Source organism: Ictidomys tridecemlineatus, chromosome 15 (assembly GCF_052094955.1).
Source record: "Ictidomys tridecemlineatus isolate mIctTri1 chromosome 15, mIctTri1.hap1, whole genome shotgun sequence".
Lineage (NCBI taxonomy): Eukaryota > Metazoa > Chordata > Mammalia > Rodentia > Sciuridae > Ictidomys > Ictidomys tridecemlineatus.
In genome coordinates, this window is record NC_135491.1 from 27,072,790 (window position 1) to 27,098,328 (window position 25,539).

At 32.0% G+C, this 25,539-nt stretch overlaps 1 protein-coding gene across 5 annotated transcripts in view; it reads left to right on the forward strand.

Annotated features, from left to right (window-relative positions):
• Positions 1–25,539, forward strand: part of Phkb (phosphorylase kinase regulatory subunit beta) — a 221,059-nt gene that overhangs the window by 14,903 nt on the left and 180,617 nt on the right. For 4 of the 5 annotated variants that reach the window (XM_005318148.5, XM_005318149.4, XM_021721160.3 and 1 more), the window contains 3 exons: positions 15,124–15,213; positions 17,297–17,435; positions 20,477–20,576. In XM_005318148.5, the coding sequence (XP_005318205.2) occupies positions 15,124–15,213; positions 17,297–17,435; positions 20,477–20,576 (329 nt within the window). Of the gene's footprint in view, positions 1–15,123; positions 15,214–17,296; positions 17,436–20,476; positions 20,577–23,192; positions 23,223–25,539 lie in introns of those variants that run through there. The other variant, XM_021721171.3, reaches the window with a different exon arrangement.

Here is a 25,539-nt window from a genome sequence, read left to right on the forward strand (position 1 = left end):
TCAATGAATTAAGGATTCATGCTATATGAATTGATGCACTTTGTACAGAATGAAATTTTCTGCTCTATTTTCTAATTATTTTAATTTTTTATTCAGGAGTTTATTTTTCTGAATTTTTTGAATGAGAACATATTTATAGTGAAAAAATATTTCTCCCATTTGGAGAAAACGCTTCAGAATTAAGGTTTAAGAAACAAATATAAGATATTAAGCAAAATAATGACTAAAGTGTATAATAACTTTAGGATTTGGTGAAAGCACTCTTGACCTCTCTCTTAAACTGTGGACCATATCTCCATGGCCAAAATGCATGCCTCTGTTGACTTTTTCCCTGTGCTTAAAAATAGTCACCATGTACTGGGTTTTTCTTTCCCTGCAGGGAGAATCGAAGAAATCACATAGATTAGATTATTCATCCATTTGAAAAAGTTAAAATTCTGTTTATGTGTTTGTATTCAGTCTTGTGTATTGATAATTGCCTATAAGTGTGGCATTCTTAGGTGAGTTATACTAGAAAAAAGTAATATCTTTGTCCAGGACAAATAGACCAAAATAATGAATGTAAATTTTAAAAATATATCAAACCTGTGAACGGGAAGACAGGAGATTTTGTTTCTGGTATTGGTTCTGCTTTTACCTAGCTCTGAATTCTTCAGCAAATTGTGGATTTCTTTGATAAAACAAGGGGCTTAGACCAGATGCTTGTTACATTCATTTCTGCTTTAAAATATTAGGACAATAATTATTGACTGTCAGGAGAGTCAGGGGAGAGTGTATGGTTAGGGTTTTATAGCCTAGGGTGGGTGGATGTATGGGAGATTTTGCAAGATGGGGAACTGGTTGGGATTGTGCAGAGTTGAGTTGATGAGGTGATTTGTCTTCGGATTTGTCTGTACAGCAATGCAATGTCTTTGAAGCAAGCTATTCTGGTTGGTTGTGGTCTGACTTACTTGGGATTGTATAGTTGCATTGTCCTTATAAAACTAAGCGGTTAATTTGATTTTGATCTTCAACTTCTTTAACACCTTTTATTCTTTTTTTCTTTCCTCTCCTCATGTCTCTCATTTTTTATCAGAAGAAACATTACCTTTGTAGAGCCCTGGATCACCTTAAAATTCAGATTCTAGGAGAGGACCTGAGAATCTGCAAATCCTAATAAGCTCCCAGGCAAACACTTTATTACTGATGGTTGGCTTACCCTTTGAGGAGTAAAAGTCTATGTATAGCACTGTATTTATTCTTCTCTGTCTTGTAATTTAACTATAGATCTTAGGCTCTAAAGTGTTTCATGTCCCCAATCTTGAACTTTGTCTTGGATAAATATGTCATTATTTGCATCCCCCTTTTTTTTAATATTTATTTTTCAGTTTTCGACAGACACAACATCTTTGTTTGTATGTGGTGCTGAGGATCCAACCCAGGCCGCAGCATGCCAGGCGAGCGCATTACCACTTGAGCCACATCCCCAGCCCCTGCATCCCTTTTCTTATTGGGTACAACCCCACAGTTACTAAATACAACTTGAATGTTTCTTGTAGTCAGTGTCCACCAATATGATTCTCTGCTTCTGATGGTTTGCTGGTCTACTCCAGTGCCTGATTTAGATTTACATGGCTCACATCCTTTTACCCAACTGAACCCAGTTTAGGGCGTCTATGTTTTAAACTATGGCTGTACATGAATAACATAAGTTGAATGTGATGTGACTGTACATCACATCTCTTTCCTGTTTCTTCATCACACAAGCCCATGATTACAGTAATTACATTTGGTGATCCCTTCTATGTTCAGAGCACCATGCAGTTCCCTTTTCAAATGGGAAGTCTGTTAAGTGTAATGTCTTACCTCCAAATTCAGGGAGTTGCCTAGCCAATTGAGTGAAAATGAGAGGCATTTTCAGCAGTAGAAGTTAAGGTGATCCTCAACCTCCACAGTCCAGTTTCTTTTTCCACAAGTATTCCTTTGAGAAACTGAAGTGCTGACTGCTTGAAAGTCTTTTGGGGGCCTCTTGGTAGTAGAGGTGGGTAGGATTCCTTTTAGCTTCTTTTATGTCTCATATAACTTATTTAAAACAAAATGATGCCAGTCAATACTGGTTTGGGAAGACGTTTTTCTGTAAGAGATTTACCAGTCTTATAAAATGAACATAAAAATTAGAGTAGATGGTAATTTTCTTTGAAAAGTAAAAGCAGCAGCAAGTAGCCTTCAGATCAGCTACAAAACACTTAACAAGTTCAAGAGTGATTTTTATTATAGTTTCATGTTATAGAAATAGTTTAGTGTCATTTGCAATAGTATAAGCTGAATACCTTAAATATTCATTCATGACTCTATTTTTCTTTTTAATTTTTTGCTATGATAAAATCCCTATAACTAAATTACAATGCAAATTAAAGCAGAATTTTAATAGATTCAGTATTCACCTGGAATCACATTCTTGCAGTTTTATATTGCATAAAAAACTAATAGTCCATAAAAATATGGCAGAGTTAAGCTACACACAGAAGAGACATGAAACATTTAAGCCAAACTAGATCCTCTGAATAGTGTATTGTGTGATGAATTAGAACTTAAAGAATGTCTATTTTAGTATTCTAGTTCTCTAATTTTAAATGTATGTATAAAATGAATTGATTTACATTTTAATATCTGCATTATACAATGTGTAATGGTCACAGCAGACTAGTTACATTTCTATCTCTTTAAACTTATTTATTTAATAATTTTAAAAATTTTTAATTGAGACATTAAAACACAAAAATTTTGCATATTCTCAGTACTATATGATCTTTCAGTCATTCTGCACTTCTTAATGAGAGACTTGATTTCACTTGCCAAAATCTTGACTTTGCTTTGTGTCTTCCTTTTCTGTTGACTATTGGCTGTAGCTAGATTTAGAGGATGTTAGTAACTTGTTAGTGAAATTAAGGTTAGCTCTGAATAATCATTCTTCAGAAATCATTTTGGTTATAAATTTTGCTTGAAGATCTGTTAGTATCATCCCTGTGTAGTACAGGGTCATATTTTAGTGGAACTTTCCTCCGTCTTTCATGCTTCTGTGAGTGTTGTTAGACAAAGTGCTTATAGCTCCTATAGTAACCCAGGCTGCTTTAATATCACATTTATTCCACTTAATTATCTTTTTCTCTTTCTTAAAAATTACCAGTTATTTGATTTGCTGATTTAAGAATCATTATGTGGGCCATCCATCCTTGCACTGAACAAAAAGAATCTGATATTAACTTGACAAAGCTAATTAATCAAAGAGCTCTTGATTTCCAATTTTGTGCCCCGTCTTGTCCTGAGTGTGAGAGATGACAGAGTATAAGGTGGGGAAGGAAGGACAGTTAGTATTTGATATGCATGCTGTTTTAAATAAATGTTTTACTTAAAATATTTTAACTTTCATACCTACCCCACGAGGTTATATAATTTCCCCCCACTTTTCAGTTGAGAAGTCCTCGCTCAGGTAGAGCCAAAGTCCTGAAAGTTACTAAATGATTTGGCTGTGATTGTAGCCCAGTTTTTTTTTTTTTCTTTTCAAAACTCAAAATGTTCTTTCCATAGCCTGTTAGGTATTAAGACAATCTTCCTCAAGGAATTTGTGATTGAAATTTACTTGATTGAAACTTAGAATAATCTTATTCACCTAAAAGTGAAAATTGGCTTGTAAAATACGTGACTTGGGTTCTGTAGAAGAAATCTTGAAATAGCTAATGATTGTGTGGTAAGTGGGTTTTTGAAAAAGGCAGTTCCTTATAATAGACCTTCAGCACAGCATTGAAACAAAGTGTTAAAGACTAAAGTAGAGTCTAGGAAAGATGAATGCCATCTCTACCCTGCTTTGTTTGGTCTGTGTTCTACTTCACTGTATTTCGAGGTGAGGAAAATTAACTAGCTATTAGTTACCTATTGTTTGGATCTGGAATTTCCCTCAAAGGCCCATGTATTAAAGGCTTGGTCACCAGCCTGTGGTGCTGTTGGGAGATATAACCTTTGGTAGGTTGAACCTAGTGGAAGGAAGTTGGGTCATTAGGAAACTGCCCTTGAAGAGGATGTTAGGACACTGATATCTTCCTCAGTCTTTGCTTCCTGCCCATCAGGAGGTGAACAGGCCTCCTTAGTTATATGCCCCCTCCATTATGTCCTGTCCCAGCACAGGCCCAAAGCAACAGGGTCAATTGTACCTTGATTGAAAGCCAAAATAAACCTTTCCTTCTTTTAAACTGATTGATTATGTCAGGCTTTTAATACAGCAACAGAAACTTGATTGATAAACTTACAAACTTTATACTGTCTTTCAGAAGTATTTCTACTTTTATTTTGTTTATGAGTATTTTAATTTATGGTCAGTTTATTATACAGTACAAGTAAACCTAAACTATTTTGCTAATTCATAGCTTACAGTGATTTTTCTAAATATTAGTATTCAAGGCTTCCTCTTATCATATCTACTCTACAATATATCAGGACAATTTTTAATTAGTAGTAATACCATTCATATTTAATGCACTGTTGAATTTTGCCAAGACAAGAATATAGAATAGGCATCATCAAAGTATAAATGATAAATGGAAATGGTTCAAGTCCATTTTTTTGAAGTGCCAAATGACTTGAAAGTGTTATTTCTGTGGAATAAAATAGGACACAGCAAAATGCCTTCATCACAGTTTTATCACTACGATAACAGAAGACATAATAAAATTAAATAGTTCTTATAAAGATTGAGGATGCTTTATAGTAAAGTTCTTTTCCTTTCCATGTAATTCAGTTAATAGTGAACTAAGACTATCATTTAAGTCTTAGAAGTTTGGAATTTAAATTATTCACCTATAAGTATGAAATAATGACCTTTAGTTTCTCTTGCAAAATCTTATATGTGCAGATTTAATTATTCTTTATAAAGCAATCCACTTATAAGGCTACATGTGTATATTCTAGTGATGGTGCCATTGTTCAAATCATTTTTTAATCATCTCCTTTTGTGATTTCATTCATATCCCTTTTTATAAACAATAGAAAAACAGAATAGGATAGATGAATAGAAGAGAATAAGTTGAATTTATTGTCACAGTTTACTTATTAATGAGAGTCTTACTTCATCTGCCTTGACTAATCAGCTTATTCATTGCAGCTGATTCTTAGAAACTTTTGGCAATGTTCAGACATTAGAGGATGGTAATTTTATTTGTTCAATAAATATTTGTTAAGCACTCACTGTGTGCCAGCCCCTTTTGGCACCAGGGTTAATACAATGAATAAAACAATCATGATTGAGAACATTAAATAACTTTTTATACTTCTGAATGCATTTTTTTCCTCAAAAGGAGTTCTAAAAACTTTTGGAAGATTAAAGTTGTTGGAATGTGACTTTTACCTCACAGAAATCATGCAAAATCATAATACATTATGGGGAGGTACTCTACTGGACTATAAATAAGAGAAGAAAATGAAATAGCTAATTGAGTGATTGGTATTCATAAGGTCAACACGTGCGTGAAACATCAACTGGATTTAATATCCTTAAATAGATTTTATGGGCCATGCTCCTTCTCTAAAGGTCACTGTAAGAACTTAATACCTTTTTATTAAAAATAAAATGGGAATGGTGGAATGGCCTTTTCACATCTTATTTGGATAAGTTGAATTGGCAAATTTTACTTCCTTTTTATAAAATTGTGTTATTCATATTTGTCAGTTCATACTTTATGTTTAAAATGTTTCTTACCCAGCTTATTGTCTTCCATAGAGAACATACAATTAAAATCTTGAAGGCTCAAATTAACTCTAATAATAGAGTCATTAAGTAAGTAGAAGAAGGTATGTGAGTATATACGCATATACATATTTTGGAGCAGTCTACTGTTTAAGGCAGAAAATGAAAGCATGAATTAAGGACTCTTAACTCTTCTCAGTAAAGCATTTTTTTTTGTGATGCTTTATAGTATAAGGAAAGGAACACTCCAACAGTTCTCTTTAGAGAGCCCTGTGTTCAAATTTAGACTGCCATTTATTAACTTCTATGTGCCTCAAGCTAATAACAATCTCAGAGCTTGGTAAGAATTTTGAAATGGGATCATGTTTATAAAATGTCTTGTATAATATATAGTGGATAGGCATGAGATTTCCCAGTTTTAAAAATTACTCAAGTATTTATAAATATCTTATTATATAATATTTAAATATAAATATATGGAGTAAAAATCCCACTCTTCTTAAGTAACTTTTTCTACAGAAATTGCGCAAAATCATAATACATTATGGGGAGGTACTCTACTGGACTATAAATAAGAGAAAAAAATGAAATAACTAATTGAGTGATTGGTATTCATAAGGTCAATATGTGAAACATCACGGGAATGGTGGAATGGCCTTTTCACATCTTATTTGGATAAGTTGAATTTGCAAAATTTACTTCCATTTTATAAAATTGTGTTATTCATATTTGCCAGTTCATACTTTATGTTTAAAATGTTTCTTACCCAGCTTATTCTCTTCTATAGACAACATGCAATTGAAATCTTGAAGGCTCAAATTAACTCTAGTGGATTTAATATCCTTAAATAGATTTTATTGATAATCATTTTTAACAATTTTTCGTGTATCCTTCTGGGCTGTTGAATGTGCTTAGTTATCTGTGCATTTGCAAACATTATACAGAGTTATTATTGCTTAGTTTTGCAACACATGGGGCCAAGCTGTACATATCTTACTCTATAATATTATACATTTTCACAGTTTTTTGATCTTTCATGATATTACATATACATCTATTGCATTCCTTTAGCCATTTTATGGTACTTCATTGAAGAGAGAAGTATAATAATTTATTATTCCCCTATTGAAGATATGCTCTTTATTGTTTTAAATTTCTGTGCATGGTGGAATTAAATAGAAAAGAAAATGAGTTTAAGCTTTTTTTTCTCAAGTCATCTGTAGTATATTGAAATTATTTAACTCTAAAAGTTAACATGCTTTCATTGTAAAGTGAATATGATGAGTTTTCTAATTTGTCTAATTGTAGAAATCTTGCTGAGGAGATGTACTTCATCATTAAATCAGAGATGTCAGTGGAGAAGTAGGAAAGGACGTAACTTCTGAGAATAAATTTATAAACAGGATATCAAGTTCTTGAAGTATATTTTTGTTAGCTTCTCTCCTTTTCCCTCTTTCCTACCAAAGGTTTAAGGTCACCTACTGTGTTACTGAATACACATGTTATTGATCAGCTTCCAATGCAGCATGCAGATAACACACTAAGCTAATAGTGAAAATCAAATGAATTGTGAGAAGAGCTGTCATTAAGGTATTTAACTAAAAGTTTTTAGAATACAGATGATTGTGGGATTTCAAGAAGACCTCCCCATAATCATATAATTCTCTCAATTTAATAAATATTCCTTCTGAACTTAATATGTGCCAGCATTAGGGATACAAATTTGAGGATGTAGTAGAGTAATTTGTTCCTTCTCTTGCAATGTTCTTCTAGTTTATATCATTGGAAGAACAAAGGAGAATTTTAAAATGAACTGCTCCTCTGAAGTTAGTGAAATAATTTAAATTTCAAAGTTGCTTGAAATACATAATATTTAGATATATTGGATAAACAATTATTGTTCTTTTTGAACCTTTGCTATCTTCGAGGCTCAAAAATTAGCATTTTAATAATTTATTGATAAGCTAAGATATGGTTTGTATATATACTATATTTTTATGTTTATATGTCAAGCTTTGTTTCTTTTGCTTTTCATGCCTACTCTTGTCTATACCCATACCTACTTTCCTCTTTACCGTTCTTTATTCATATGTGAGTACACAGAATATATAATTCCATGAAATTATGAGACTATTTAATCCTGTGCAGTAGGCATACTCCCATTAGGTAATGGAGAAGAGTCTGAAGTTGAAATCATTAGAATTGGTGAATTTCAACTTACTCTGTTCTCAAAGCTAGATAATCATTAATAAAACACATATAGGAGATTCTGGTTGTTTTTTTTTTTCTTTGAGCTCATATCCTTCTACATTCAAAAAGTTTGTATATTTTTCTGCTAGAACCCAAGACCCAAACAAATGTGAAAACATATTGTTGGTATTTTAATTTCAAATGACAGTGTCCAATATTGAGTAATATATAAAGTGCTTTTTAAAATCAATACATGAGAATTTTTGCAGACATTAATGCAATTATGTAAAAACTCTGACTGTTATTGTTAAAGCTATTCGTAAATATCATCTGCCTAAATTTGTTCTATCTGTGAGAAAACATAAGTTGGCTAAATGCTACATTATTAGTTACCTGAGTTTTTTATGTGGCTTTTGGGAATTAAGTTTTATTATTTCAAGAGGAAATGGTCTTTTTTGAATCCTGTAACTTGGGATGTTCTTTCCTTATGACTTAGCATAAAATATTCAATATTTTATAACCTGGAAAAGTTTTATAACCTAACAAATGGACCATTACAAATTTCTTAAAAATTATGGAATACATTACTTGTTTTAAAATCAGTTTAGAAAACAAATTTCCAATAAACTAAATATGTAAGTGTAAAATTTTATCTTTTACATTAAAAACAAGAAACAACAGAAAACTGAGATGACTGTATATATACCCCAGGATTTTCAAAAAACATTTGAAAAAGGAAAATTAGAACTAAATGATAAAAGGCTTGATTTTTGACTGTTAATATTGGTTTCCTTGGAAACCTCAAGGAAAATGTTTCAAATCGAATATTAAATAAACACTAAAGAAACACTATACAAAGAATTCTTAGAAATTGATATCAAAAAGACAACAATCAACAATAGCAAATGACAAAAGGATGTAGACAATTCACAGAAGAGCAAATTGTGATGTCCAATTTGTAAGGATTCTAAGACTCACTGATAGTATGAAAAAAGAAGTTCAGTAGAACCTGTTCTTTTGGTGCTGGATATTGAACTCAGGCCCTTGTTCATGCTAAGTTCATGTTTTATTTACCTCTGAGTTACATGGACTTCCCCCAACCCCTAGATAAGTTTTTAAAGGAACAGAATATGCACTTTTTTGCCATTTGAAATATTCTTTTGCTATTATTTTGTAAAAATTACACTTACTTAATTTAATACTGCTTTTGGATATTTAGACTAGAGGTAGACAAATTTCCCTATACAGATAATAAATATTTTAGGGTTTTTTGAATATGTGTTTTTTGTCACAGATGCTCAATTTTATATTACATCATTGAATATACAAAATTGGGAAAAGATGTGTTGTAATGTGCTTACATATGGTCTTTTCAATGTATAGACATCTAGGTGAAAATAAATTTAAGTATAGGTAAAAGTAAATCATAGTGAAATAACTAGGAAGTGGTGAGTCTTCATTACTTTTGTTTTTGATGATTTTTAAATTGGAAGTTTATAAAATTTAATGTTCAATAATGGTTGTATTGACAGTTTCTTGGAAACTTAATAATTGTGCTCTCTCCAGTTGGTAGTAGTTGACTCCAGCATATCATTATATATAAGCAATATTGTTTATAGTAGCAAGAACAGGAAACAAATTATATTCCTACTGATGGGTACTATTTATTGTTCTATCTCTGCACCGTGGAATGTAAAGTGGCTTTAGGAAGAACCATTGCCTTGAAGTGATTCTCACATGTTGTTAAACAAGAGTTACAAAATACAAGGATCGGCCCTATATCATGATCCCATTTTTAGAAAACTGGCAACAACACAGTCCCCTCATTTATGCACATGTGTTTGATTATAATTATATAGACATCAACAAAAATGTGGTTACATTGGAATGAGAACATGGAGAGTGATGATGTAAAGGACAAAAGGATTATTGTCTGATAAAAACAGCATATATGTTATGATTGTATGTGTGGTAAATTTTATATTTCTAAAAATGTCTTAGAGGAATGCACCAGAATGTTAATGATAACTGTGTTAGAGTGATTGAATGTGGTCCTTTTTAAAAAATCTAAAATTATTTTAATTGAGGAAGAAAAATCAGAATATTAATGTCAAAAGGATTTAGATTTATAATAAAATTTTCTATTTTGTGAAAGGACACACTTGGTTCAGTTTGTAAATAAAGTTGTTAGTGATATATCCTTTCTTTACCTAGACCTTTTCATGAACTTCGCTTCCAAAATTTAAGATATGTACATTTTCTTGTTTTACAACTATGAGTAGGAAATATGATTGCATCTATGTACATGTTTATAGTTTTATGCCTGTCCAGATTTCAAATAATAATTCATTATTTGAAATGCTAACATTTTCAAGGTTGCAAGGCACATGTCCCCTGTTCTTTTAGCCCTACAGGGGAACTGAATTTTCTTGTCATTTATATTTTAAAATATTCTAACTCTCTACCTTCTACTATTTTTACTCAAAACCTTAGCCTGCCTTTCCCCTATAAACCTTAGTACCCTGACACATATATGATCCAGAATCTTATGAATATGTATAAATTAATTGAATGAATAAGTAAAATGATATTTGTCTTTTTACTATATATGGAGAAACAATAAAGCTACTCCAAGGATCATAAAACTCTTGATGAATAAACATTTTTGAATGTGTTAAACAGCTTTGAATCATATAATAGAAAGTATGATGCCAAAATAATAGACTATTGCTTTCATAGTAGTTTGCTCAACAGTTTTCTTTTAGAAGATTTCTTCTTAAAAAATCTTTTATCTTTTAATATTTATTGTTTGAATTACCAGTGCAATTTGTGACTTCTGAAGAACTACTTCATAATTCTTAGCAACCTTCTTTGTGTTTCATAGTACAGATTCACAAAGTTTATGCTTTTTTTAGTTTATACTCTTCCTTAATGTTCTTAAGGGGTCATGGAAATGTCTTAGGAAAGAACTTCTTTAATCTGCTTGTTAGTAAATAGCTCTTCCCTACTTCAAAATAAAGCTGTAATACTTCTCTTCAACTTCTGCCTATTGTTTTTTTCCGATTTCTCTCTTGTATCTCCTTGATAATAGTGTGTTGTTAAATGAATATTATACAGGTTATATTATTCTAATACAAAGGCAGTTAATAGGTAAAAAATCATATTGAAATGTTTAAAATCATTTTTTAAACTTGTTAATTAATAAGTTTTTTACTTTGTTCTGTTTGAATATAGACATAATTAAAGTAGAAAAAGAATAGCAATGAAAAATGTACTCATAAAATATTTATTTCATTTTAAACCTACATCATTTATTAGAATTTCCTGTGGGTTTTTATTTTATCTTTTAAATTTTTGTTGGCAGTGCAGTGCTTTCTTCTTCATGTTTTTATTTGTATTGAAACTTCCTAGATGTTGAATTCTTATGTACAATTGATAACATTAATTACTTATTATTTGATATCAGATTTTTGGTGATGTTCACTGTAAGTGGCATGGAACATCTTTGCTTAATTTCATGTAGTTACTGAAGAAGCAGTACAGTAGTAATCACTAAAATGTTAACATCTATTTAACCAAGCTATTCTTTTTTAAAAAAAGAAAAGAGAGAGAGAGAATTTTAATATTTATTTTTTAGTTTTTGGCGGACACAACATCTTTGTTTGTATGTGGTGCTGAGGATCGAACCCAGGTCGCATGCATGCCAGGCGAGTGTACTACCGCTTGAGCCACATCCCCAGCCCTAACCAAGCTATTCTTAACTCAGCATGGTCGTTCTTTGAATATTAGGGAGATGTAAAGATAATCGTAATTTTCAGTGAATCAGTTGATTTTAATTTTATACTTTCTGCTCTACTTTGTACATCTCCCTCCCACCCACCTCCTTTTTTTCCCTGAGTGGTGGGGATTAAACCAAGACCTAGTACATGCTAGGCAGTTACCTTATCACCGAATTATATCTCTAGCCCTCTTACCTCTTACTGAATAGGTATTTTCTTGAGAAGTATGATTTTCTATTTGTTTGTTATTGTTATCTATTAAAAGAAAATCCATTGGTAATTTTTTTTTTAAGGAAAATTAGATGACAGAATCATTGTAGTTCTACTGAACATGTCCTTGCCGCTCTTTCCAACATTAGGATGTTAGAATCCTTCATCTTGAGTCCTTATTTGGGAACTTATTTTTGGTTAATGGGAAAATAGGATTGTATTTTATTCAAGATGTTCAATCATCACACTTCCTTGGACGAAGTACATTTGTCATGTACTTTCCCTCTACAAATTTAGCATAATGGTCCTGGCTCTGAGCAAGGGAGCAACAGTTCTCTTTCCTAATGTTGTATAGAACTTCTTAATCTAAATTGATTAGAAAGCAGGAGACAAAGTTGGTTTTCTGACTTCCTTCACCCTACAGATAAGAAGTCAGTTAAAAAAAAAAAAAGTCATGACATCACACTGTCCCTACCCTGACCATTTATCTGCCCCTCTTCCTTATTTTTATCATAGCTTCCATTGGCTCTTCATTCTTTCTCTGAAGAGCTGCTGACCATCTTTCTTAAAAAGAGATCTGGTGATTTCCCATACTTAGAGCATGGTTTCAGATAGTCTTTCTTGGAATGCTAGAAAGCTCTTGAACATCTCCTCAACTTAGATATTTGTCATCTAAATGAGATTTTATTCAATAAAGGGTATGTATGGATGGTGGGGGAAGAGATTGAAAAGTACTTGACAGACTGGTTTAATATACATTCAAACTCCTTCAAAGCTAATTTCTTATTTCATCTTCCTTCCAAGTGACTTCCCAATAATAATACAGTACTGTACAGCCATACTGGAATGCTTACCTTGTTAGAAGAGGTCATGCGCTATAGAGGTAGCATGAGGAGAAGGTCTTGCCATAATACATGCTGTCAAGAGATGATTGCTGTCATGTACAGCTGTTGTTCACTCTTCCCATCATAGTTACCTCTTCACTCTCTCTCTTCATATTTAAGAAACTTACATTAACCATCACCTTCTTTGTGAATATCAAATGGGATAAAATTTCTCTAGTTTATTTTTGGAAGTATTTCTGAAACTGTGACTTAACAAGATATGCTCAAGAACCCATGGGAGCTGAGAGCCAAGAATCTAGAAATCAAATTTTATCAGCTTTAAAATATTTTAGTCTTGGGCTGGGATAGTGGCTCAGTGGTAGAGCGCTTGCCTAGCAAGGGCATTGTGTTGTGTCCATCTACACCTAAAAAACGATAAATAAATATTAAAAAAATATTTTAGTCCATTTAGTCTTAGATGTAATAGCACTAGTAACAAATATTTTTTCAATCTAAAACCATGATATAAAATTAAAACTATCATTCAAAATCAATTCACCTATGGTGGTAATGCAGATTGATTTTAATTTTTATTATTTGATTTCATATGAACATGTATTATCCATAATCCATATTATTTACCTAACTATAATGAAAGAATATATTCAATTTGATGACTTTATTTTTCATATGTAAGGCAAAATACTATGTCTGCTAATAGAGATTTAAAATAAAAACAAAAATGTTATTCACTCACAATCCTTCTCTCCTGCAAAAGTGTCCCCTTTAATTTTTTTTTTTTGAGAGAGAGAGAGAGAGAGAGAATTTTTTAATATTTATTTTTTAGTTTTCGGAGGACACAACATCTTTATTTTATTTGTATGTGGTGCTGAGGATCGAACCCAGTGCCCCGTGCATACCAGGCGAACACGCTACGGCTTGAGCCACATCCTCAGTCCCCTTTTAATTTTTTATACACACATAATTTATAATTTGTGATTATTTTGTACCTGATATTACTTTTTTCCTCAGTGGATTAGCTTTACTGGAGTGTGTAGTCTTCCAGAGCTTAGTACTTTACTAGCTAGTAGTTGCTCTGTTTTCCTTTCAAACTCCAGGCTGCTCATACACTCATACCTACCTTGAGCTGACTGGATACAAGAAGGTAACATACCTGGGCCCTTGGTTCCTGTGTAAGAGGAGGCAAGAGGTCCTGATAATCTCCTATGTTGTTATATCTCTCCATTCTTTACTATAGAGACATTCTGGTTAGTGCCATTAGAAAATGTCTTCACTCAGAGAAGGTCATTTCCTCTTCCTTGTTTTTATCTATAAAATCATCTGTTTTTATCTATAAATCAACTTTTTTCAACAGAAGATAATGGGATTGTTGCTTGAATGTATAGGTTCTTTCTTTACTTCCCTCATTATGTGGACTGTTTGCCCAAAGTTAAGGGATTCCTAATAATCTGTCTTTAAACAACAATTTTATGAACATAAATGTTTTAATTTTCTTTAACATCAGAATTTTAACACATGTTGACATCATTTGTTTCCCTGTCTCCCCAGGTATAGAATAATTTTTCTGCTGTGTTATCATACTATATGGTATGCATTATCTGAACCCAGAGGTGGTTTAATTGTGACCTTGAGATGGTGATGATTTCTGAGTGCTTTTATACAGAATGGAGGTAGTGCTTATCTGATGGTTGAAGGTTCAGATATCTTTCTTTCAGTCAGCAGTTGAGAAAGTACACTAGTCAAGTGAACAATTTTCTGTACCCATTTTGTGGCAAATTATTCATGATTATTGTGTATTCTGTAGCTTTTGAGTAGTATGTTCTGCTAATGCCTTAAAGTAGTTTTCATGGCTGAGAAGTAGAAAGTAGATCTCTGCTTAAAGTCCAGATAATAAGGTGAGACTATTATGTATGTAGGAGAAAGTGGAGGCTTAAGAATTTCATTATGAAATTATGGAGTGCTTGAGACTTCAGAACATTTTTCTTGAGGTTCTTGGTGTATGATCATTTGACAGAAAATTTCCTGGTGAAACATTGGCATAAGGAATCAGGTTTGGATTTAAAGGTATATAATTAGATGTATTTCTCAATAATGAGAAATTATTGAGCTAGTGGCTATTGCATGAGTATTTGTGATATTTGAGCTGTTAGCACCAGTATACACATCAGATAGTTGGGTCAATGAGGGTGAGAGTGTCCTGTGATATTTAGAATGCTTGTTTTTCTCTTCTTCTCTTACCAAAAGTTTTACCAGTAGTATGGGATGGTAGTTCATGAATAAAAATGAAAATTAGGTTGTTAAGTAGTGCTTTTTTATTTGTTTATAACTTTTGTTTATATGAGTGAAAATGACCTAATTTGATAGGTTTTCATTTTTCTTCTAGGCTCAGTTTATGAACCTCTGAAAAGCATTAATCTTCCAAGACCTGATAATGAAACTCTGTGGGATAAATTGGATCATTATTACAGAATTGGTGAGCAAACCTGAGGGAAACATGGTAGCTGTGATTAGTATTCACTGTACCCTAGTTAGATTGTGTATATTATGTGAATGATGGTGTTCTATAATTTGGATATTGGATCATTTCGAGTTTTTAGACAGCAATGCTGTCTAGTTGCACATCTATACAGGAATTATTAAAGGAATCATTCAGATTGTACCTGGCCCTTGAATAAGTTTACAACTGTTAGCAGTATCTTCTGTGTTTTTTAATCTTCCTAAGCATAACCAGATTTGAAAATTTGAGTGTTTTTTGAGAATACGTTAATATTTCATATAAGCATTAACTTACTTACTTACCTATACAAGGTACTCAGATAATCCTAAATTCTTTGTATCCATTTCTAATTCACTGAGATACAAGAGGTAATCTCAGTTACTATAATGGCAGATAATATAAAATTTGGTTACTCCAGAGATATGAAATTTTTTTCTTCCATTCAACCTTATGTAGACTTTATTTCCACTTATTATTGGTAAAGATGGGATGCATTCTTATTTTGACTTTTTTTGTTATCTTTGTAGCATTACCTGGCTAAAGAGAACTAATAATATTTTAAAAGGAAACAAATTATTTAGCGTTTGAGAACCAATAATTTATTTTGTGAAAAATAATAAATAAATTAGTACTCTTAAAGAAATTTTCATAATAAGATCAGTTTAGTTTTAGAAAAAGAAATTTCAATTCTTAAGTCCCTGTGAAAGACTGGAGTATTTCAAATGTTTGAAAAAAACTATCTTTTTTTTTTTTTTTGAGTACCAAGGATTGAACTCAGGGGCACTCAACCACTAAGCCACATCCCCAGCCCTATTTTGTATTTTATTTAGAGAGAGGATCTCAATGAGTTGCTTAGCACATTGCTATTACTGAGGCTGGCTTTGAACTAGTGATCCTCCTGAACTGCTGGGATTATAGGCATGCTCCACCATTCTTCACTGAAAAAAAACTATCTTAAAAAGGTAGTCAACATGTGTCAATTTAGATTATATTAATGTGTTTATGAAAAAGCATTATTCATATTTTTATAGTTAGGAGTAAAGTTGTTCTTAAGAAATATAATTTTAGTGTCTTTGCTTTCCTATTTTAGAACTCTTATTATAAAAGATTTAATTTCAGGCTTGTTTTATTTAAGTAAAATGTTCACAAAGAGTTATTTACTTGCTGCTATCTTCATGCTATTTAAATATTGGATTCAGTTTTGAAAGTCAAACGTGTCTCTAATTTGTAGCATATAAAAAGTAACTTTACTTATTATATTAGTAATTAGTCATTACACATTAGTCATCAATGAAATCTGAGTGAAAAATGACTGAATTTGATGGGTTTAATAACATAAAATATATGTCTTATTTCATTATATTAGTCATCAATGAAGTTTCATTGATGACTAGGTGTAATGACTAATTACTAACATAAAATATATAATAAAATATATAATATATAATGACTAATTAGTAATATATTTTATGTTATTAGTAATATATGAGATATAATTTATAATATAATAATATATATTATATATTTTGTTATATTAGTAATTAGTCATTAATTAGTAATTAAAATATAAAATTCTGTATTTCATGAAGACTAATGTTCTGTGGTCTTTTCTCATACTTCTTAAATTACTGATAATTTACTGAAAGTAGTCAAATTGGCTTTGAGATTTAGCCATGCATGATATTCTTTGATGTACATTTAAACTGATTTAAAAAAAAATATCGTTTAGTTTTTTGTCATTGATTTTTTTTCTATGCCTGTCTTAATATGACATGTAGTATGTATTAACATTAACTAAGATATGTTAAAGGCTTTTTAAGTTGACTTGGCTGAGTCCTTTTCTCAAAACTATAAGGACCCCTTCATATAGTGTGAATTACCACATGGCTAGAATGCCATGAAGAAGTTTCAGTATCTTCAAAATTTTGATACCCTAACTAAATTTAGTAGCAACAAAACCTTCAGAAATGGTGTAAGGAAACCAAAAAGGATTAAGACATTTAGCCCAAGGAAAATGGCTGACTGTATAATTCATCCTTTACCTTATCTTCCATTCTAGTCAAGTCAACATTGCTGTTATATCAAAGTCCAACCACAGGTCTCTTTCCAACTAAAACCTGTGGTGGTGATCAGAAGGCCAAGATCCAAGACAGTCTCTACTGTGCTGCTGGTGCCTGGGCTTTGGCTCTAGCATACAGGTGAGCTGGCGTGGGGTCTTCTAAAAAGACAAGCTGATAGAGTTTTGTGGGACCAAAACAATTGAGTGGCTGCTCTCTTTCTGCTCTGTTGCTGATTCACTCTGTGACTTCTTGTTGCTCAAGTCCCTTCCTATAAACCCTTTTAATTTATGCAGGCTTATACAAGACCAGTTAAAATATTCTTAAGATCAAACATTTTTTAATTTTAGGTTTCTCAGTCTTCATTAGTCTTTGGCAGAATGAACTACCTACCCATTCTCATTGTGTTGATTTGTTTCAGTGACAGAAGGAATTGATGGTGATGGAACCCCACAGTAGTTAATAGATTTGTTTTAATTACACAATTAGTTAATGATAACACCAGAACCAGGACTCTTTTTTTCTTCTTCTTTTTCCAGTTTAGTGTTTTTCCCACCACACTTCATTTAGATTGTTAAATCTGGTTGTAAGTCAATTGTAAGTTGAATGATGATTTTTATAAAGTAAAAATATATCATTTCACAATACAGAATTTTTTTCTTACTTTATTTTATTGTAAGCACCAAGTGTGGATGACATAGTCAGTAGTACATTTTAACTATTATTAAAGTTATTAAGTTTCTGAATGTAAATTTTCTGAAAGTGACCTACATATTTCTGAAAATTGTAGCATCTACATGAACATGGTTCCTCTGTCATAAATCATTGATATGTCGAATTTTTAAAAGAAGATCAAATATCAAGATAGTATGAAGTAGTTTTTATTAGCACACTTGCATGTGCTATGGTAGTAACACTAAAAATATTTCCTAACATATTCTGTATAAATACAGTTTAGGATTATTAAATGTAAAGCTACTACTGCTCTTAGAGGTATAGGAAGTATCACTGTAACATTACGGAGTGTAAGCCAGTAATGAGACAGATGAATGTCACCCATGCTAACTTCTTACTAAAATGTCTAACATGAGTCTAGACATGCATAAATAATCAACCAAAGCTGGATAGTTGATTGTTATAAAACAACTTTCTTGGATGCTTAAAAAATTTAGATGTTAATGTTTCCTTTAGGTGTATTGGTTATAGGAACATAACCAATAGAATGTAATATAATTATAAAAGGGATTTTGTTAGATTGGCATACATGATAAAAGACCAGATAGTCCCATAATGGCCATCTATAGTCTAAACAGCTGGATGAATCAGTAGTTGCTCAGTTCCCTTTTCCATACACCAATAAACTCTGGAAACACCCTCACAAACATACCAAAATGTGTTTTACCAGTTTTCTGGGCACCTGTCAATGCAGTCAACTTGACAGTTGAGACTAAACATCTGAATAGATATCATAGAAGAAGGAAATAAGTGCTCTAGATTAGTATGAGCATGGCTATATTGAGACTAAAGAAATAAGACCACCAAATGCAATAAATTATTCTTGACTGTTAGGTATTTAAAAAAAAACATTGTAGAAATAATAATTTTGAGTGCAGATTATATATTAGATAATGTTGTATCAGTTTTTAAATTCTTGGACTAATAATGGTATTATATATATAGGAAAATGTCCTTGCTTTTTCAGAGAGACTTCTGAAGGGGAAAGGGTCATAATATTTGTGGCTTACTTTCAAATAGTGAAGAAAAAAATGATAGTTAGATACAAGCTGGTGTTAACAACTGGTGAGTCCAGGAGAAGAATAAAAGATTTATTCATTGTAGCATCCTTTTAATGTTTTGCAAATTTGAAATTTTTCTAAAACGTTGTGATAAAAATTGGTTTAAAAATGGAGTACATATGGACTAAAGTTGGTTGTGATTTTTTCCTGAAAGGCTTTAATCATTTATAGAAAATTGAAAGCCCTTAGTTTGTTGGGCACCTTATATATGTAAAATTTGCTTTTATTAAAACACTTATGTCTAATAGTAGGGGAAAAATAGGATACAGTGCAAATTTATGCTAGTTTTACTGCAGTGCCTTCAATAAAATAAGAGAAATGATATACCAGTGGTGATTTTTTTTTCTGACATTTACCATACTATGTTAAAATGATAGTCATTCTTTCCAGTAGTGGTATATGAAATCTACCAGAGTAGAAGTTAATTATAATGTAAGGGGCATGCAATACTTTTCATCGGCATTCAGTTCAGATATCAGATATTATCGGATATTTTAATTAAAATAAAATGAAACAGTATGTTGTTTTTATTGTTTCAGTAGTGGGTAATTCTCATCCTCCTTTTAAAGTACTAATCTATAAAAGTCGTGATTTATTTTTCTTTGTTTTTATGTAATACTGAGGATCGAACCCAGTGCCTCTCTGTGTTAGACAAGTGTTCTACCACTGGATCTATAATACCAGCCCCAAAAGTCGTGATCTATAATAAAACAGCACCATATACAAAGAAAAGTTTATCCTACTTGAATAATTAGACTTTAATTGCTCTTTATTTTTAAAAACCTAAAGATATAAGGTATGGTGAATTGATTTTAAATTAAGACCTGAGAATATAAAACTTTATGCCAGAAAAATATCATGTCCCAGTGATCGTGTACTTAGTTGAGGACAATTTTTTACTGTAACTAAAGTGTCTACCCTGGCATTATTTGGAACATGGTAGAGCAAAGAAGACTTGTGCCTTTTGTAACTTGTGCTTCTTTATATCCTAGTGACCATTATGTAATCTAAAGGAATGAGTATTAAAAATTGCTTTTATTCTTGAACAGTGAATTTTAAAAATCTGTTGGAGCTTTTTCACTACAGAAATATCCTTTAAAGTTTTAGCCACATCATGGTAGAAAATATTGTGTGCCATCTTAAAAAGGAATTGGCTTACTTCCTTAAAAAAAGGAAAAATCTGCATAAGTTTCATCACAGGATTTTTATTTTTTTAATTGCAGCATTTTTACATCTGCTGGGAAAATGGAGTTTCACTGTGACAGAATTAGCAGACGTCACCAGAACACAGGATTAGCCAGATAGTTAAATACTTAATTATCAAAAGCTCTGCTTCCTTTTCAAATGCATTTCCAATTTGTTTCATGAGTTATCTCTCTCACCCAGGCGCATTGATGATGACAAGGGAAGGACCCATGAGCTGGAGCACTCGGCTATAAAATGTATGAGAGGAATTCTCTACTGCTATATGCGTCAGGCCGATAAGGTAAAACACTGTGATGAGGACTGGAATTTTCACATATTCTGAAAGATTAATTTAACCAGTATTGCACTAGGTTTTCTGAAGAAGAATGTTACTTTAAAAAGGTAAAACCATATCCTAGGGCAGAGTAGATAGTTTAAAATAGCCTTTGCTTTCCCAGTCCAGGGTTTTGAAATGCTGAAATTGAAGAAATAACTTCAGTGGGAGGTGATTGAGAATTGTTAGTTAGCCTTGATTTTTTTTGTTTTGCATCTGGTGTCTGTTTGATCAAAGACCAAGTTTCTCAGGAACTTTACAAATATTCATAATTCTAACCAGTATTACATTACTGAAAGAAAATCTTTGTCAGAATTATTTCTGAATATGTGAATTGCTTAGGCTTAAGTGGATTTTTCTTTAAAAATGTACTACTTCATTTATTTACATGCAAAGAGGCTAGGAATTACAGGCTTAGAAAATTGAATTTTATAGGGTTATGTTTTTGTAATTTAAAATAATATAGCAGATTTTAAAAAATACTTTTTAGTTATATATAATACCAGGATATACCCTGATATAATCACAAAAGCATGGAACATAACCTGCTCTAATTCAGTCCCCAGCACTCTTGCCCTCACCCCTCTACTCTATCAATCCCTCTTCAATCCATTTACAGTTTACGTTTTTTAAATTAGTGTCCCATGGATACACCCAATGTTGGGACCCACTGTATCACATCTATATAGCATCTGGTTTCTTTTTTTATTAAGCTGTAAAGTTTTATACAAATATAAGGTGTTCTTTCCTCTACTTACTTTCTTCTGTATGTCCTCATATATGAGCATCAGTGCATTGTGAGTTTACAAGACCACTGCCCATTTTATGATTCACTAGAAAGACTCACTTGACTCAGAAAATAGTCATAGTCATGTCTATGGTTTATTACAGCAAAAGGAGACAAAGCATAATGAGCAAAATGAAAAGGTAGCTGGGATACAGTTTTGAGGCAACAAGATGCCAGCTTGTAAGAGCTCTTTGGAGTGACGCAGCACTTAATGTCCCCATGAACTTATTGTGACAATACATGTAAAATGTTGTCTACCAAAGAGGCTCACTATAGTTTCAAAGTTTTTATTTCTCAAGATTTTTATTGGTGGTTTTTTATATGGATACTGCCTGTCTAGCACTAACCAACATTCCAGACTCCCAGAAGGAAACCAGGTTTTTAGCATAAACTACATAGTATAAACAGTGATCTGCTCTTATGAGAGCTAAGAATCCTCTCCAAATTCAACTTCTCACATATCAGCCAAAGGTTATTTTTAAAAGTAGTCTTTTTTTCCTTATTTTTTATTGGTTCATTATAATTATTCTTAGCACTGGGATTCATTGTTACATATTCCTACATGCACACAACATTGCAATATAATTTAGTCAATATCATTCTCCAGTGTCTTCTCTTTCTAAGCAGTCTTTTCCAAGATTAGCAGTCTCAGGCCTGCTATGTTAACTCTATTCTGGACCATCAATGCAAACTAAGGCAGTGATGTAAATAAATTATTAGATGTACAAACCAATCACTTACTAGCTAAGTAATGATAGACAAATTATTTAACTTTGGAGTGCCTCATTTTTTAAAAACAAATATAGGTACTAGTAGTATCTCCCTCATAGAGTTCTTGTAAGGATAATAAAATAATGTATAGAAAGCTCCTAGAATGAATGGTACCAGGTGAACATACAATACATTTATGTAGTTTTTATCAGTATTTTTCCCATGCCTTCTAGCCCATGTGTTTCTAACTTCTACATTTGTGAAAAGATGCATATCAGTAACTATGTAGACTCTTTTCAACACTTACTATTTTGTACGTTTTTAGTCATAAGACTGTGTTGTTTTAATTTATCCTGGAAAATAATTTTTTAAATGTGATATAGATCTTTTTCTTGGGGTGAAAGGTACCAGGGATTGAACTCAGGAGCACTGGGCCACTGAGCCCACATCACCAGCCTTATTTTGTGTTTTATTTAGAGACAGGGTCATATTGAGTTGCTAAGCTCCTTGCTTTTACTGAGGCTGACTTTGAATTCTCAATCCTCCTGTCTCAGCCTCCTGAGCTGCTGAGATTATAGGCATGCGCCACCACACCTGGCTGAGAGAGCAGATCTTGAAACAGCAAAATTAAAAAAAAAAAAAAAAGTTATATTCTACCACCAGAATATGGCAACAAGAAAGTGTTAGTTGTCGGAAAAAGTAAATTCATTTGTCAGCTGATAATACATCTGTATTACATATGTTATTGGATAAACCTGTAATTTGTTTCTTAGGATTTTACTTTGTGGGTCATTATTGGAAAGGTTTTTAGATGCTTGAAATAAAGTAGTACACCAAGTAGTATGTCATAGATTGCCATTCTGGAATTAATATGCCGTGAGTTGTAGTGATATTATTATGATTATAAAGTTACTTTTTTCTGTTTATTTCCTATGTAACATTTCATGAAAGCCAAATGGTTTTTTGAATTCAACTTTTCTTTCTAGGTAACATCTTAAGAACCATGAATTTCAGGTGTTTGCTAAACAAGCTGAGAGACTTAAATTAGAATTGTTTATCAGAAGGAAGGCAATGATGTGATGTCTTTTTTTCCTGGTGGCATGATTAGCCAATTGGTAATGGCCTTTTCTAAATATTATTCAGTTATACTAACCAATTATAAAATAATGTTCCCTTTTAAATAGAGCTTGAGTGTGACTTAAGCTGCTTGAAATCCCTCAAGTTACAAAGAATTGGCATTTCTTTCATCATGTATATAAGTATAGAGCATTAAAATAATGTTGAGTTTTCAGAGCATCTAGGTCATATTGAGTATTTATATGTAACACAAATACTGGATTTTAATATTCATAGGAGTAAAAGATGCTTTATAAATTTTTTTTGTTGTTTTTACTATTTTTTATTTATATATAACACCAGAATACATTTTAATTTTATTACATATATAGAGCTCAGTTTTTCATATCTGGTTGTATGCATAGTATACTCATACCAATTCATGTCTTCATACATGTACTTTGAGTCATATTGATCATCACATTCAACCATCATTAATTACCCCATGCCTCCTTCTGTACCCTCCCATCTCTCTGTGCTATCTAGAGTTTGTCTATTCCTCCCATGCTCCCTCTCCCTATCCCACTATGAATCAGCTTCCTTATACCAGAAAACATCGGCATTTGGTTTTTTTGGGATTGGCTAATTTAGATGGAGTTAGAGAAGATAATGCTTTACAAATTTTAAAGTCTTCTTCCTCCTCCTCCTCCTCCTCTTCCTCTCTCCCACCCCTTTCTTCTTCTTTTCCTCCTTCTCCTCCTTCCTTCATGCTCATAACCTTTTAGGAAAAGGAAATATTACTATAATACACATGTGAGTGTGAGGAGCTAAGAGAGAGACTGAACCATGCATTTAGCTCAGTGCCTCTTACTGGTTCTCACTGGTGCTCCAGCCTTGCCATTCTCTTCATGATTCTATAGCAATAGAGAATATGAACATAATGCTTAAAATGTGAAATGTTCGTGTTTTGGCCTTTCCTTAAAATTAAAGTGAAGTATATTTGTTGTTTGACCTCAAGCCTCATCTTTGTTTTCTGCAGTAAAATCATGACCTAAAAAGTTTAAGACTCCCCCACTTTTATTGAATTTTTTCATTGTAAAATATGCCCCTTGTGTTTTTAATAAGATCCAGCTAAAAGAGATATTTAAAATTTATTAAGAAATTGAGTGACTAACTGGAATTGTCCTTGATTCATAAAATGTAAAGCAGTCTGATGTCTGTGTTTTATTGTCCTGACACTAGTCTTAATGCCTACTTACTAATGTCAGGTATGTTTTACTTCCTAATATTCACATATGTATTCTCCTGTTTATTCTCCTAATACTCATTAAGGAGAAGCATTCAACGTTTTTCAAAGTTGATTCAATCTGCAGTTAGTAGTTAGGAGGGCAGAGATTTGCTTTACAATAGGCTATGAATATTACTGTGCCTAATTATCTACTTAAAAATGTGTTTAAGACGTTCCTAAGTAGTTTCTAGTTAATGAGAAATCACTGGGATTTTATAAAATTTATTCTTCTAGAAATCCCTTATGAGATGATTATTTTCCTCTAAGTGCATATTTTAAAACTATAAATTAAGAATGGATGACAAAACACTTAATTATCTCTTCTCATGATACATTGTTTATTTACAATGCTAAAAGTTTTTTTCTGGAAAAATGTAAGTAAAATACAGGTAGGAAAAAACATTATTCTAGATTTATTTTAGTTAAGAAAATTTTGCTTTTGTCTTTATTTTTACTTGCCAGATACCAGATAGCATATAAAATACTAATTAATGTCCTTTTATTTTACTACTTCTTTCAAGAGTTCTTTTTGTTTATAGTTGACATACACCATGCCCCATTAATCTTAAAGGCTTATAGAGTTTGGATCTTGTTTTTAGTGATGTTTAAAATTATTTGTCTTGCAGCAGCTTTAAAACTCAAGGCATAGTTATATAATTCCCCATTTGAGTATCTTTAATCATTTAGTAGTTGCTTTTCCCCTGACATAGTGATTGAATATAAATTCTCCTGCTGGGTTCTTGCATGTCTAGAAGACAAATGACAAGCGCCATCTTGTCAACTACAGCAGTGATTTTGTTAAACTTATAAAACTGTATTCTTTTAGATTCCCATCAAGTGGGGAAATTATATTTTATTTCAGTTTAGCCATATTTTTGTATAGAAGCCTAGAATAATGTTCAAAACTTTAAGTAATGTGAAAGGAGTGACCTCTGTGATTTCTATTTGTGTAGTTTCAAGCTATTGCTCATAGTTTCAGATATTGAGAGGATAACTCATCTGAGTTAAAACTGGATGCCTAAGTCAGTTTCTAAGTAGAGAACATACATCCCTAACTGTACCCTGATTCCCTCAGCCTTGATTACTTG